We start from the raw sequence: 16,974 nt of genomic DNA on the forward strand, positions 1-16,974 counted from the left end.
AAGCTCACCTCCCCCAGCTCACCAAGCTCCAGGTACCTAGGCTGCCTGAGAATCTCTCCAAATGTTCTGTACTTTCCTGCCCACTCCTCCCCAGGGTCCCTTCTTCTCCCCAGTGTGTGTTTGTTTGCTTGCTTGCTTGCTTCCTCTGGAACACCCTTCTTCTTCAGGACTGCTCCCAGGGGCACTTCCTTAGTGGAACCGCCCCTGATGTGACCCACCAGCCCTATGCACAGAGCCTTCCCTGACATCATTCCCTCCAACTCAGGCTGGCTCCGGCTCCCTGTCCTAAATGCCCTGACACCACACTACATGGCTGGCACACAGACTCCTGGAAGATGGCAGCAGAGTTGGCAAACAGGCCCATGTTTATTGGGACACAGTCACACCTGCTCATCTATGTATTGTCTATAGCTCCTTTCATGCTACAGCAGGATAGAGCAGTGTACTGTCACAGGGAACTTAAGGCCCACAAAGCTCAAAATATTTACCATCTGTCCCTTGATTTAAAAAAAAGTGTGCTGAGCCCGGTCGAGACAGTGACATTTCACAAAGTCATTTTGATGGCTTCAGGTTTGCTTTGCATATCACACAAATGATATGTGTGAAATAATGTTTCTTCTACATTTAAATGGCATCTGATACAGCACACTGCCTTCTTAGAATTGCAGTATTCCAAAACACTACTTGTACTCCATTCTCTTCCTTACTCTGCAAAAGAAAGGGACAGAGGAATTTTCCTCGAATATAGGACATTTTTAACAAGGAACTTTGATGGAAAATGTGAAACACACTAAGTGCGGCTGGAACATGTTCAATAAATGCAAAAGGCGAGCTTGCTGTCAGTCCTCGCTACCTTACTGGCAGCCCTGGGTTAGGAGCAAACAAGGCATCACACAGACCCGGCTGCAGAATGCTGACCGCAGACAGCTCACGAGAACCAGTGGAGAGAGCCACACTCACACTTTGGTATGTCTACCAGACCTGGATGAGCACACCTGCCTGAGTCATCCTCACCTTTCCAGCAAGAAAGTGACTATTTCCCTTCTTAAATGCATCTCCCGACTCAGGGAGGAACACAGGATTGTTTCAAAGGTCATTTTTGTCCTCTCTTGCAGATTACTAAGCAAATGAGTTCTCAGACTCTCTCACTTACGACGAATAATAAATTCACTGAAGGGTGAGCTATCAACTTTGTAGACTGCCTCTTGTCTTCGGGCTGGAATGTAATCTGCAGCTTTGAAAAAGCTAAGAAACTTTTTCTAAAGAGCATTCATAATCCCTCAGGCCTAATATCACCTCCTCTACGTGGGATCAGACCTAGAAATGGTTTCAAGAATGAAACAAACACTGACCCAGAGCAGGGTCCTGCCCTGGAGAGCTGGCCAGTTGCACATGGGTAGGGCTAATGTTTATGACATGCAAAGGCTACACATGGTCAAGGCCAGTACATGAGCCACAAAAGAAGGGCCATGTTGCTCAGAGCAGTGAGAATGAGCCATGGGCTGGAAGGGTAGAGAAGAGTAGAGCAGGGAACAGTAACTCTCCCATTTCTCCTGAACATAAGGACCTAAAATGCAGGTAAACGTGGATTATTAGAGATGGCATTAAATTTCTATGTTTCATGGTACATTCATGTACAGAAGGGGTGTCCTATTTCCCAAACATAATGGGGGGCGCATTTTCCTTGCTCTGTTTTAAGTATTTACATTTAAGGTCAACATTCCATGGCCTTCCTTTGAAAGGGCGGCACTTCACCAAATCTTCCCTCCCCCACTGCTGCCATTGAAAGCAATCTGATGGTCTATTTTTATTTTGACAGCTGCATCCTCTTGCACTAGGCATAGAAGGAAGTCCCAGGCCACCTTCGTTAGAGCCCGTGTAGGACTCACAAGGAGTGAGTGAGCACTGGCTACCAAGGAGGCCAGAGGTCCCTCCCTCACTGGGGTCAGCAGGACCTCAAGATGACTGGTCAACACTATTCCGCCACAATGCCATCACACACGCAGGAACAGCAGTAAGAGAGGTTCCCATGAGAAATGGTGGCTAGCCTCAGTCTAAAGGAGCATTAAAAAAAAAAAAATACTTGGAAATGTTATTCTGACTTTATTAGAAATGTTATTCTGACTTTGGGGCATAGTATCAAAGCATTCTATGATGCAGTTTAAATTAATCATTTACAGTAGATTTGGAATTGCCTCCCCGCTTGGGTGCTGTGGGGATGGTCTCCTTGACAAGGCAGATCACTAAATAGGTAAAGTCATTTTGGACCAGTTCCACCATTGCTAAGCCCTAACCGCTTTAAAAACCAGTACACTCTGAAATGATCTCTATACCACTGTGCTAAGGAATAGTTTCCATGACCAGAAGGCCCAACTCAAGGTCTGGGCGCAGCTCTGTCTGTCTGAGATGCCTTCTCCATGATCACACAATAACAGAAAAATTCTCTCTATGCAACCATTTAAAGGATAAAAGGTCAACCCCATGGCAGCTTTCCCACATGTTCTCTCCCTTCTCTGGCAGCTGGCTGTGCTTTTCACCAAAGGAATCTTACGGATTATCTCCCTTTAATTGGGGGAAAATCTGAGAGGCAAACAAGCATGTCCGTATTGGCCCCCGAGAAGGAGCTCTAATTCAGATTTTAGGTGTCTCTACTTCTCCGCCTTCACCAGGGCTGTAGGCAGGTATGGCTTGACTAGCTCAAACTTTCACCGTGTATTTCATTTGTTTTCCCATCAGAAAAGCGGATAAGAGCTAGTGGAAGAAGCCGCTGCTCAGCACTGAATGTTGAAACTCAACATCTGTACTAATTGTGGTGATAACTGAAAGGAGAAATAATTTCTCAATTCAAACCCAGGGTTTGACAGCACCCTCTGCACCAGCACACACACAAAGGTCTGCAAAACATCTCAGGAGTCAGACCACAGAGAGGGGGAAACACTTCAAAGAGCAGTATGGGCATGACCTGTCCACTTTGCCTGCACTGAGATGATGACACTAGCAAGGGGCCATCGCTTTACTCTCAGGCTTTTAAAGACAGTTTGGATCACTTCCCTTGCAGCTGTGGCAGGCAAAAGGTCCACCTGCAGTGCCTACCACCAATGAATTATTAGGAGCACCTGAAAATGGCAAATTTGCTTAAACCAGTCTTCAGCAAACCAAGCTACTTTTAAATCACTCTTTTTCTTACGGCTAAAAACAACAGTATCTATAGAGCCATTATACCCTGCCTGGGGTCTTAACCAACCAACCAGCCAACCAACCACATTTAACTTCTCATTCCAACTCTGACTGCAGACTCAAAGGCCCTTCACCCAAGGAGCCTGATACCTGTTCAGTTCCCTTGGGCTAGATGTCCTCTGCCTCTACCACCATAAGGCTCAGGTTCCCGATGGTCTGCCAGCCACATGCTGTGCTGTCCTAACCTGGAACCAGAAACATATTTCCCCCAGGATATTCACTTTAGTTGTTTCTTCCAAACTAAGCTGCTCTTCCCTTTTAAAATCCTTAGCAAAACTGGGCCCCTATTAAAGCTTTCCAGATTTTGCTCCTATGTCACTTACTCTCTGCCTTCTAGTGCTCATAACACCCAGCACAGTCATGCCTAAGAGCTTCTTGTTAAGGGTCGATGGCCAAAGAACTGCAGAAGTGCATTATATCTGCACCAGAGCTCCTTCTCTCCAACCCCTCTGGGCCCTGGGGTGCCCCTAAAGGGATTTCTGTGCCTGTCTCTTCTAAACACTGGGCCCCATCTTACTTCTCCTTGTATTTTATCCCCAATCCTTGCTACAAGGTAAGTAAACATCTGCTGAATTTGAAGGAATAACTCCTAATTTAGCCAAAAGGAGAACTGAATATGGCCCCACCCTTACCCCACCATGCTGACCACCTTCTCCACTCTATAATCAGCCGACTTCCACACATCTTCTATGGCTCCAGGGCTTATTTCCCCCTTCCTGACCCGCCCGGAAGGGCTGCTCCTAGTCAAGACAGATCTCCCCACTGAACCAAACCATACTAGTCCTACAAGACTCCCCAGAAACCCCTCTTTACAAATTCTTCACCAAATTCCCCAGTTCATGAGCCTGAAGATCTTATGTAAGTGGACAGAGCTTCTCCCCTGTGCTTCAGCATTTATAGGCAGTTTATGTAGTTGCAACAACGCATACTATCACTCCAGCTGAAGCACAGAGGGGAGACCATGTGCTACTTGCTTTTCCTGAGAAACTGGTTTGGAGATACCAGGAGATCTTGCCACTGGTATATTTCCCATTGAGAAAAAGGAGGGATGCAAACAAGGCAGGCCCACTTCAGAAATACGGCACTCAGCACACAATGTGCTCAGTACTTGATCGCACAGGGGAGTCAGGGCAAGATGGACAAGGCAGGGCACTCAGCAGGAAATGTTAAAAACAACAACAACAACAAAACCACTGGGACCTGACTTAGAGAAAAGTTCAGCAGGTTTGCACAAGTCTTTAGTTATGTGGAGAGGCTGGTCAGTAAGTTTGAGTACTAAAGACAAGGTCCACACCTGAAATGCAGGGTGCTCTAGCAAACCAGAGAAAAGAAAGGTTAACATAGATCTCTTTCATTTAGAGACAAAAAAGCACTGTTTCCTCTCTAGAATCAATGAAGTACTAGAATATTTCAAGTCCCTTTTAGTCCATCCATGCTGGAATTCTGGTTTTAGAACTCCATTTGCAAGTGAACTTGTCACAGAAGGGTCAGCAGCCAGATGGAGCTGTCTTATGCACTTGACTGCCCACACACACGGAACTCAGATACAGCTTGATTCAAGAAAGAGCGATTACTAGACAGTTTTCGATACCTACCATAATCATTTCTATTTGAGTCATTTCTATTTAAGTCTGGGGTTGGCTTCAAACAAATTTACTTCAACACATGAAAGCTGCTGCAAGCCTTCTTTATGGTAGGTACCACTGATACTTGGGTGGCATCAAAGAGACTTTCTTAGAGAGGTGAAAACAACTGGGGTTCACTGGAAACAACTGTCAACCTGAAAACCATGGTCAAACAATGATTTGTTTTCAAAGGTCCTGGACCTCGATAGTGCGATGTTTTTTGCAATGCCAATAAAATAACTAAAATCATCTACACTGGATCCAATGGCCAATCCACAAAGGAAATCTCGCCCAATGCTTCAAGCTGCATCACTAGGGAAATCTGTGAATCTTAAGAAAGGACATAAACCCATTTAAGTGAAACAAGTAGAAGATAACTGATAGAGAAAATAAAATCTATACAGCTGAAAGGTTCGCCTTCAGCTATCTTTGCCCTTTTAAGATTAAGATGATTGAAATGAATGGTTTATACCCCCCTGATCATGGACGACAAGGACGCAGCTGTCTAATGTCAAACATGCACATGTGAAAGCACAGGGAACACTGTTACCACAGAACCCATTCCGGGCAAATCTGAACACCCACATGCAATCTACTAGTCACTACTACAGACACCGAGAGTACGGCCACCCACCTGCCTGCCTTCCTTCATTCAAAGAGAAATTATGAAGATACTCCCATTGTGAAAAATACATAAAATAAAGACAAAATGAAACATCCTCCCTCTTCTCCCATCTTACTCCACTTTACCATTCTGAGGAATCTAGCATGGTCCTTCTAGACCCTTATCTGTCCATTTACATGCACATATATGTACCCACAGAAATATGCAAACAATATTTAGTTTTACATAAATGGGATCATATTGTGGATATTACTCTACAATTTGCTTCCTTTGCTTAACAATTAACTTTTCCCTGTGCATACGATATAAACCTTCTTCTTTTGAATTGCTGCAGAGTATTTCTTAATATGGATGTATCATAATCGAGCACTACTACCCTTCTACTGAATGTGTGGGGTGGCTCCAATTTTTTTACCATTACAAACAGAGTTGCGGTGAACATCGTTGCCCATACCTCTGTGGGTACAAGACGAAATGTGTGGCTTTCGTCAATTATCTATCCTGCTAGGGGAAGTATGCTACGGTAGCCTATAGCTCCTGTGACTTGAAGGTCATGAGCAGGGTGGGCCCTGGGTGCTGAGAGCTGAGGACTGACACAGGCACCAGAGCTGGGGGTGACACCGTGCAAGTCTGCCTGTGTGTCTGCCAAAGCAGGACCACAAGCAATGAGGATTTCCCTCCGGAGCCAGAACACAAGCCCCTGTACCTTGAATATTCTCTCAGCTTTTCATGATCTTGCTATAAAAGCTCCTAGAGATCTGAAACAATGCCTCAACCAACTCCGCCTGCGCTTCAAGCGTGCTGCCTTGGCTGTGGCAAACCTTTTAACTGATCACTCGCTGTGTCTTAGATGTGCTTTCCTCCTTGTAGGACCAAGCTTCTAACGCAAACCAAAAGTAGCCGAAGGATCCTTAAGAAATCAATCAGAAAGTCACGGAAGTGTCACAGGGATTCTTGGTTAGCAAGACATAATTCTGAGCTAGAGTCCACAAGAGCTCCATAAAACAGTACATCTATGTTTCTTAGCACTTACTGACAAGTGAGGAACAGGACAAACAACCCACATAAGTGAGGCTGCGCTGCATTAACCAGATCCTCTGGCTTCACTTATTACTCATGGTTAATAAATCACTCTTGGCACAGCTCTTCTTTCATACCCCTCAATGTGCCACAAATGACCAAAGACATGATTTCTCATTTTGGAATGGAGCTGAAAACGCATGTGGTTCTCAGCTCATTGGCGAGCATCTGCAGAGGGTTGAGTGCTGGGGAAGACCGAAGAAATCCCAATGCGGCACCCACCTGCTGTGGGCCTGAGGGCAGCTGGAGCTTGGACATAGGCAGTGAAGAGCTAGTTCAACGAACAGTGGTTAAATCACCGTTCAAGAGACTATGGAAGCTGTCAGAGGGTATACAATTCACAGCCAGTTAAGAGTACAAACGACAAATATTGTAGAGAAAAGGGAAGAAGTCCTGAGGTTGGAGGGCACTGGGAGTGTCCTTCTCAGAAGAAGGAGAGCTAGGGCCAAGCTGTGAGGAAGGGTAGGGCTTGGGCAGGCAAGAGGGTGGAAGAAAAAAGAACACATTGAAGCATGGTTTCTTAAACTTTAAATGCCATTTAACCCCTTGTTCTAGTGTGCTTTTACAGTTGGGAAACCAGCTAAACTTTTGAGGTAGTGAAATGGGGTGGGTCACCACACAGACATGGAGCAGATGACCAAGGTCTGTCAAGGAGCCTCTCGGTCTCCCAGCACCTCTGTCCAAGTAGATGGAACAGCTCACCTTGGTGAGAGTTTTCTCATAAGTAAGCGGGTAATAAAGACAGCAGTACAGACATGTAGATAACAATAAGTATTAGAACCAGAAGACATGCCCAACTATAAACAAAACTAACAAAATTAAATTGTGAGCCTGGGCACCTCAAAAAAATGTCTTTAGTGTTAAAGGAAATATAAAACAGAACCCCCAGGAATAAGTGACTTCTATGACAACATCTTATTCTTTGGGGGAAAAAAAAAAAAACTTAGGTGGTTCAAAGTATAAAAGTCACAACTTAAAATGGAAAGAATACATATCCAAGCTGAACTCAAGCTCAAAAACCTACCTGGTATACATACAATACCCTGGTTTGAATATATGCATATAAACTACTGTTTTTTCTATTTAATCCTAAAATATACATCATTTAAAACTTAAAATTATTTGGAGAATTAGTCCAGTGAAGGAATAAGAATACTTTTTAAAGCATTTTTGTTGATAGCAAAAATAGTTTTGTTTCCTGCAGGTGCTCTGGTTAAATACACAGAATGAAAAATGAAACAAACTCTGAAATTTTTACATTAGAAAGATAGAGTTCTGTTTCTTTTTTCAGGGGAAGGGAGAAATCTTTCATTGCTCAATATTACTTCCTCAGCACCTATAAACAATACGGGGTTCCTGATATTAAAAAGCACCGTCTTTGTGATAGGAGTTTTCACCACCCTACAAATCTGGAGTAATCAGTCAGCACTGAAGACACAACTCACAAATAAGGGAACACCCCAGCAAAAGCAAGCAACCCCCCAGCCAAGTCCTAAACAGCAAAACAAAGGCTTTTTTCCCCTTAAATATTTTAATTACAGGTCTGGACTTAATTTCTATTTGAAATTAATAAATGTGGCAATTAATTTTCCCCCCGGCCCTGCCACTTGTTAGAGGTGACATGAGCAAGTCACCAGGTCTGATTATGCTGTGAAGGAACCAGGACAATGCCATCTGCCCTGCTGGGCTCTCAGAGTTTTTGGAGGATCGAAAGACATTGGTGTGACTGTCATGGAATCAGAGCTCTACCAGAAGTCATGTCTTGGCACTACCAGCTTCCTCCTGGCTGGAATGCCACTGACCAGATTTTTCAAATTCTCAGTCATTTCCAGAAACCCAGTCAAATACCTCCAGATTCATGTGGCAGAGAAGGGACCTTATTCTCTAAGCTTCCACAGCCTCTGTTCCTACTTGACTCCTAGCACTGAGGGCCTATCCTGAGCCAGAGCTCTTCCTTTTCTAGACTTAATTATTAGTAGTGTTTATAAAATATCTATAATATATATCTTATTTACACTCTAAGGGCTTCATCAGGGCAAATATTGGGATTGATTCCCTTCTGTTATCTCCAGCATCTGTCCCAGGGCCTGGCTTGTAGTAGGAGCTCAACCAATCAGTCTATCAATCAATCACTCCCTGTCTTCAAAGAGAAGAACTGTCTGGACAAGAGACACAGCAGTGTGAGGATGGCATGCACAGCAAATAAAACAAAACAAAAATTTTGCTAATTAATAGTAATGAAAAACAAAACTCTGTGCTGGTGATAGTATGGGAAACAGGAACTTTCATACACTGCCAATAAGGGCACAAATGGTATAACCCTGTCCAAAGCCAATGTGGCAATATCTACTAATACTACTTGCAGATTCACAAGCATCAGTCATTCAAGGAGAGGACCAAGACAGTAAGGCACTCTAGGGAAATCTCTGGCCTGGGAAAGAAGACCCAGGTTGCTACCAAGCTATGGAATTGTGGGCAAGTCCCTTCACGTCTCTGAACTTCAGTTTCTTTGTCTACACAGTGATGGAATCAAGGTAAGTGATCCCTGGGACTCTGTTCAGCTGGGATTTCTATACCAAACACAGAGCAGTAGCCGTGGAAAGGGAGCCAGTGCTCTTCAGAATCTTAGATATTAGTCTAGGGCTGCCTCAAGTGAATATAAAGGCCCCTAAGTTTCTGCTGTTTCTAAGAATCTGCATTTTAGAAGATCTACCCCTCAGATACTCTTCTGAAGAAACGGGCATTGGGGCTTTGGACCTCCCTCTCTTGGCTGACCACCTTGCCCCATGGTTCAAAGGATAAACAAATCTTGTCTCGGGGCGCCTGGGTGGCGCAGTCGTTAAGCCTTCGGCTCAGGGTGTGATCCCAGCATTCTGGGATCGAACCCCACATCAGGCTCCTCCGCTAGGAGCCTGCTTCTTCCTCTCCCACTCCCCCTGCTTGTGTTCCCTCTCTCGCTGGCTGTCTCTGTCAAATAAATAAATAAAATCTTTAAAAAACAACAACAACAACAAATCTTGTCTCATCATCCAAGGGAGCACTAAAGATCACCTGGCTTCACGAGATGACCAGAGGCGAGGTGAGGCCCCGCCACTGCAAAGGCCTGAGAACAGTACCTTTTATTCTTTCATTTCTTTCCGCCTTTAGGGATGCTAGAAAGGGTATAAAACTCTGCTAACACTACGTTGGGAAACCTGTCTAAAAAGTACCCAAGCAATAGAGAATCACATCTAATCTAACTGAAATCAACCAAGTCAGGAGTTCCTTAAAAGTCCCTCCTAAAGGCACCTGGGTGGCTCAGTAGTTAAGCGTCTGCCTTCGGCTCAAGGCATGATCCCAGGGTTCTGGGACCGAGCCCTGCATCAGGCTCCCTGCTCAGTGGAAAGCCTACTTCTCCCTCTCCCACTCACCCTGCTTGTGTTCCCTCTCTCGCTGCTTCTCTCTCTGTCAAATAAATAAATAAAATCTTTTTAAAAAAATTAAATAAATACAAAAATTTTTAAAAAGTCCCTCCCAAAGTAAAATCAATAAATGCATAATAATCCGGGGATGTACTGTATGGTGATTAACATAATATAATAAAAAAAATCATTTTAAAAAATAAATAAATAAATAAATGCATAATAAGTTAAGACGTATTCAGCATATTCATGAGGCTTTTCATGGCGAGTGCACTTTACAGTATTGTCACTGGTCAGGTGTTACAACAGGTTACAAATCATTAAGACCACAGAGGATGTAACAGGCACAAAAACTGCAATCTTCCATTCTACAAATACTAGGTTCTCTCAACAACATATACGAGGGCAGGCTCGTTTGGGAATAAGATCAGGTTTGGCACCCTTTCTTGAGCACGGTTGCCCTAGCTTACTAGTTACATAGCATCCCTCTGAACAGTGCTCACCCTGGAGGCTCACCCCGGACTCCAAGGGATAGCAGACCCTTTTCCTGAGTCCTTCTTAATCTGAATGTCCATGACTGTATTCAGCAGAATATAGTCCCATGGGATGTTAACAGGTGGTACGTTACATAAGCAGGCACACACACAAACTGGTTCCCTGTTTAGAAAGATTGATAAATGTGTGTCTTCAGTGCAGAACCTGAAAGCTTTTATTCCGTCAGTAAATCTGTGAATCTTCCGGAGGAGCCTATGGTGTGCTAAATTCCCTGAACTTCTTTATTTTTTTGAAAAGCATCACATCCCAAACATACTGTTCAACAATCTATCCTTCTAGAATGTTCACGAAGCCTTTGACCTATGACCTCTGGTGCAGAAACCACGTTGCGTAATATGACTGCCCTCTCTCATTTAGCCTCCTATTGATTATAAAAGCCTTTGATACTTGATGCTAAGCGCCCAGTGCTTTTAAACCCATTCGGTTTTGTTGGAAATGAACCAAAGAAGTACCTAACAGTGTAGTGACCAATATATAGCTACATGGCAGCAGGGCTTGGAGAACTCCTGCATAGAATTAGTAGCACTGAAACCTTCAATTTTAAACAATAACAACCTTGCCACTCCCAGCCTGGCCCCAGACTAGTGCTGCCCAGAGTAAGTTAGGGCCCACTCAATAAACATGCGTGAAGCTTTGAAGATCTCGGAACATAAAGGAGGTCCCAGCATCCCTTATCCTTCCACCTTTCATTAGGGCCCCTTATCAGGTTGGGGTTCAGTTTATTGCAGTTGCTTGGCTCTGCACACAGTCTGCCATCTCACCTTCATCCCTGCTCTACTTTCCCCCCAGTGATCAAGGCCAGCATAACACAGAACTGCTGAAGAATACAATCCATCCCTCACTTCCCTGCCAACTCCAAACATTTTCCCTGACTCATTTCAAGCTGGAAGAGATCGTGCCTTCTGGAACTGAATTTAAAATTTAAGACAGGGAGCGCCTAGGTGGCTCAGTCAGTTAGGCATCTGCCTTCAGCCCTGGGTCCTGGGATAGAACCTCATGTTGGGCTCCCTGCTCAGTGGAGAGCCAGCTTCTTCCTCTGCTTGCTGCTCTCCCTGCTTGTGCTCTCTCTCTCTCTCTCTTTCACTCTGGCTCTATCTCAAATAAATAAATAAAATCTTTTAAAGAAATTTTAAGACCGAAGAGTGCCTTTACGCATAGGCAGAGGGCTAAACAAAGTTTTGAAACTTCTGGGACCCTGGCAAACCTCCTCTATCCCAGTAACTTATTGTGAGCACATAAGTTCAAGTAACTTTTGGTGCCTGAGTTTTCCCCACTTGTGCAATCAGAGAAGTACTGCTTTAATTATTTTATAAGAATGTATTCAGGAATTATTTGTGAACTTAAAAATGAACAAAATAGGAGGGGAATATTAACCTATGTTATGCTATAAAAGGATGGTCTCTTAATGAATATGAAATCACAGGAAAGTACTTATCATCAAGCTGAGGTAATAACAGCATTCAAAGACTACAACAGGATGTTGCTAAGTAAAACCTGTCTCTAAAGAAAAGGCATAGAATTTCTCCTTTTTTTTTCAAGGCAGAATTTGTCCTTACAAACTGAAATATGAGGGAATAAAAAGGAATACTGATGAGGGAAATACAGTTTTCCTACAGCTCTGAGGTTTTTATACAAACAGTGCCTCTTTTTACGAGGTTACAGTCCCACCTATTTTACTTGCTAGCCCTTTGTTTCCCACATGTAACCTGGAGGAGGTTGGACAGATAAAGCCTAGAGCTCTTTTAATGTCTAACACATGAAGGTCTTGCATCTAAACAGAAGTTACAATGTGAACAGACTTAAGGACCATGCTCATACATGGCAATGTGTTCCACTAAATGAAACATAAAGTAGTGAGGCAGGCCTGGAGGGTGAGGGTGGGAAGGACATCTATGTAATTTATTAAAATAAAGGAAACCTCAAGCCTCATCTTGTGATTTAAAGAGGAAGTCAATCATGACCAGTTTGCATTTAACTTATTATCTTGACCATAGCTTGGCTACATTTTAAATATAAACTATTGTTGATGGATGAAGAAACGGAGTAGCCATTTTCAAAGGAACTGTTAATCTCCAAAAAAAAATGACGTGCTGTTGTTATTGTTTCCAACAAAATCATGCTGTAACACAAATTATAGCACCTCAAAAAAAAAAAAAAAAAACAGAGCCAAAACAACAGAAGGAAGTATGAGTTCACAGATCTGGAGAAGTGAACTGAGGTTTCTTCACCACCTATGGTTCTCCAGTACCGTAACATTTAATAGAATTACTTATTATTCCATATCCTCATTTCTTTAACACTGACTGAAAGCCAGCAGCTCTAATAGCTAAGGAAAATAAATTTAAAATAAAAAGTATACTACCTGCTCTTGCATAATATGAATTTAAATGAAAACAGCTTGAACGTGGATTATTTCTTCTAGACCGAGTCACCCCTCCCCTTCCAATACCCCACCCCACAACAGAAGAACACAAATGCATCACAACCACACATACATTGTTTTCTTAAAAAAGGTAACCTGGGCTCTGTCAAGGCTAATAAACAGAAATAGATTTTACTCCTGGCCAACAGCTCAAACCGTCCATTAGCGTAAAATTGAAGATGCGAAGATGTTTTTGTAATTAGTGTACAGGCAGACACACCCTGTTTACTCGAAAACCTAAACCTTAACAATAACTTCTACACAGAGAGTCTCTGTATCAGAAGCCCTGGAAATCTCCAGTGACAATTTATCTTCTGTTGTCTTTTGTCTTTAAATGCAAATGGTAGATAACTGAGTTTAAATGGGAAAAAAAATCAAGAAATGAGCAACCTGAGTTTTTCTGGATTCTAAAACCAGGGATAATATTGAAGGGAATGCAAATGAGTTTTAAATGTTCTTAAAATCTAGAAGTAAATGCAGCATCAGCTTATTATTGGGCATTTAGACAAGAGAGCCAAGCTAGCAATGTAGCAGGAGAATAATCAGAGAAAGAATACACTCTTCTGCCATGCCACAGATAGGGCATAGACACCAATATGGCCTGGAAACAAAATTAATATAGCTACGGGTGCACAACATTAATAGGGGCACTCCGGTGTCAGAGAGAACATGGTTGCCTTCATTAATGTCCTAAGCACTCCCAGGGAATACAAATAAAGACACATGCACGTAGCTCTCCCTTACCTCCAACAGAGGCCTGGCACTATCGTGGACAGACAGAATATGTGTCACCTTGTTCTTGCTCAATTGCTCTGCATCTCTGGCATCTGTCATAGAAGAAAGAAGATGACCATTTTATTCTTCTCTGCAAGTGAATTATTTGTAAAGTTGAGCCAGGAAAAAATACAAAATGCGTTGCATATTTCTTTCTTGAAACTTCATAATTGACCATACCCAGAATAATCTAGACCTAGGGAATTTAGGACTATTGCTTTAATGTATTTTGCAGATAACAAAATTTATTTCTGATGGTCAGATTTTTTTGATACAAAGTGGTCACATAAAACTTGAAGTCTATTTAGATTAATAGACATTGTAACCATGATTGTTGCTGTTTAAAGAAAGTGAACCTATGAGGTCATTTTGTAGCTGCCACTTGTTATTAATGATTAATAATCTAAGTTAAAATCACATACAAAGGACCCACTTAATATATACCCTGAGGTCAAAGGCAGGGATGGGTTTAAACGCAGATTAGACTGTGGTTTATAACATCTACAATTCACTGCAGGGCAAAAGTAAAAATGGAACATTTTCTGAAAATCCCAAACAGAATAAGTTATCAGTTAGCTATTTAATTATCTCCATATGAAACTAAGGAGACACCAAAATTTACACTCCCTGCTAATGCTCCTATCTAATGCTGTGTGAGAAAGACTGAGTAAAAATCCTCAAGTTGAAACCCTTCTGCTAATCTACAAAACAGGAGTCCAGCAGGAAAAAGCTCCCCCCATGCCCATGCCCTGAGCTGGAACAAGCTTTTTTAAATGATATAGGGTAAAACAGACTGAGTCAAATATTTATTTATCATGTTTCTAGAGAATATTAATGACATGGGAAAATGCTTAGGATAAAATGTTAAGCAGGGTATAAAAGCAGGTATCAAACTATAAGTACAACATGAACTCGATTTATAAAAGCATAATAAAGACAAACAAACATACAGGGGAAAAACTGCTACAGGGAATTAGCTCCAACAGTGATAATCTTGAAAAGATGGAATTACAAGTGTTTTAAAAATTTTTAAATAGTTTTTTTGGTATATTCAACACAAGAGGTTCTGAAAGTTTAACGTCCGGGTCTATGGCAAGGCTGAGCAATCTGCAGTTGGTTTTTTGTTTTCTTTTTAAGATGCATGTGTGTATGTATGTATGTATGTATGTATGTATTTGGAGGGGGTGGGCAGAGGAAGAGAAGCAGACTCTCTGCTGAGCACAGAGCCTGATGATGCTGGGCTGGATCTCATGACCCTGAGAGGAATCTGCAGTTTTAAGAGGCCTTGATGATCATGAAGAGACTGAAAAACTTTCCTAAACGTTCTGCAATAAACTTGTACCACTTTAAAGTCAGAAAAAAAGGTCTTTAAAAGTAATATTAAAATGTTGGTTTTAAGACTTTCTTCGTTGCTCCAACCATCTCAAACGTCAAATTCAGATGTGCACAGCAGCCAGCTACTTCGCACACACAGGACTCAATTCCAAACACCGCCCACCTCCTTCTGCCCCACAACTATTACAGGTTTTGGCATCAGTAAGTTTGAACTGAACAGGAACTAGAATCATTTAGGATCCCACTGGCAGCCAGCTTCCACATTCTCACCAAAAGGCAATTTTCCCCGATCGCCACCAGTATGTATGTTTTAGCCAAGTGGAGAAGGCAGATCAAGCTGGAGCTTTCAGTGCCCAAAGAAGAGCAGGAGAGGCGGAGAGGCAAATGGTGGAAGGAAAAGGAAAAGCCGGTCGTGTTCCAAAGCAGCTTCCTGACACTCTAGGGCAGAATCTTCTGGATTCTGATCCTGCCCAAGATTTGAATTTTAAAGACTTGTTTAAATAGGGGCCCCTGGGTGGCTCAGTTGGTTAAGCACCTGTCTTTGGTTAGGGTCATGATCCCAGGGTCTTTGGATAGAGCCCCACATTGAGCCCCATTTCAGGCTCCCTGCTCAGTGGGGAGCCTGCCACTCCCCCTGCGTGTGCTCTCTCTCTCTCTGACAAATAAACAAATAAAATCTTTTTAAAAAAATTTTGTTTAAATATACTTTTTCTTTTTTTAAAAACAGCTTTCTTGAGATAATTCACATATCATAAATTCACCCTTTTAAAATGTATGATTCAACGGTTTTTAGTATATTCAGTTGTTTAACCATCACTGCAATCTAACTTTGAAACATTTTCATCACCTCATAAATACACTTTTATAACACAGATTAAAAATAAAGAAAGTGGTTTGGTAATAAAAGTATACATTTTTGCATAGAGAAGACCACTTGACAAATGAGACAACAGACTGTAGGGCTCCAAAGAAACCAGAAGCAACTCTTGGACAATGTTCCTTTTGCTCTGTGCTCCTTTCTATTTTATCATAGTGCTGTCTGTGCTGATAACGCCATTCTGGGATTACCCTAACCCATAAGCAGAGGCTCTAACTATTTGAGCCTCCATAGAGCGCTTAATCAACATTTTTATGATGACACTGGACCCCTTATTCTTTAGGACTACAAATTATTGATGGTTCTGGATGACTGCCTACAGCCACGGGCATTGTGGTAACAAGCTGTGAATGCAGCTGAAGACATGGAGTTATCAGCTCACTCACATGGATGAGAACATGCCTGTAAGTTTCACACCAGCTCTCTCTCCTTGGGCACAAAATCAAAGGGGCAGAACTTAGTGCTTTGCTGCTCAAACTAGGGTTTGCAAAGCCGCAGCATGGCATTACCTGGGAGCCTACCGGAAATGCAGACTCCCAGGCCCACTACATATCTACATGATCAGAACGCACATCTGAAAGAGAACCCCAGAAGATTGTGTGCACCGTGCACATGGAGCTCTGCAGGGCCTTCAGGGGATGAGCTATGACTGGGTACCAGTGGGGCCCCTTCCCCGCCATGGCATTTTGATCCCATTTCTTTTTTTTTTTTTNTAGTCACCATACAGTACATCCTTGGTTTCTGATGTAAAGTTCGATGATTCATTAGTTGCGTATAACACCCAGTGCACCAGGCAATACGTGCCCTCCTTAATACCCATCACCAGTCTATCCCATTCCCCCACTCCCCTCCCCTCTGAAGCCCTCAGTCTGTTTCTCAGAGTCCATAGTCTCCCATGCTTCATTCCCCCTTCTGATTACCCCCCCTTTCTTTATTCCTTTCTTCCCCTACCAATCTTCCTAGATCTTATGCTCCATAGATGAGAGAAATCGTATGATAATTGTCTTTCTCTGCTTGACTTATTTCACTTAGCATTATCTCCT

General features: G+C 42.6%; 1 protein-coding gene across 2 annotated transcripts in view; it reads right to left on the reverse strand.

The window, feature by feature from the left end:
* Positions 1–16,974, reverse strand: part of DUSP22 (dual specificity phosphatase 22) — a 61,791-nt gene that overhangs the window by 23,262 nt on the left and 21,555 nt on the right. For both annotated transcript variants that reach the window (XR_004625414.1, XM_034660431.1), the window contains exon 3: positions 13,690–13,772. Coding sequence is in view for 1 of the 2 variants with exons in the window: in XM_034660431.1 (XP_034516322.1) it covers positions 13,690–13,772 (83 nt within the window). In the remaining variant the exon portion in view is untranslated. The remainder of the gene's footprint in view (positions 1–13,689; positions 13,773–16,974) is intronic.

This window comes from Ailuropoda melanoleuca, chromosome 5, assembly GCF_002007445.2.
Source record: "Ailuropoda melanoleuca isolate Jingjing chromosome 5, ASM200744v2, whole genome shotgun sequence".
In the NCBI taxonomy this organism is placed as follows: domain Eukaryota; kingdom Metazoa; phylum Chordata; class Mammalia; order Carnivora; family Ursidae; genus Ailuropoda; species Ailuropoda melanoleuca.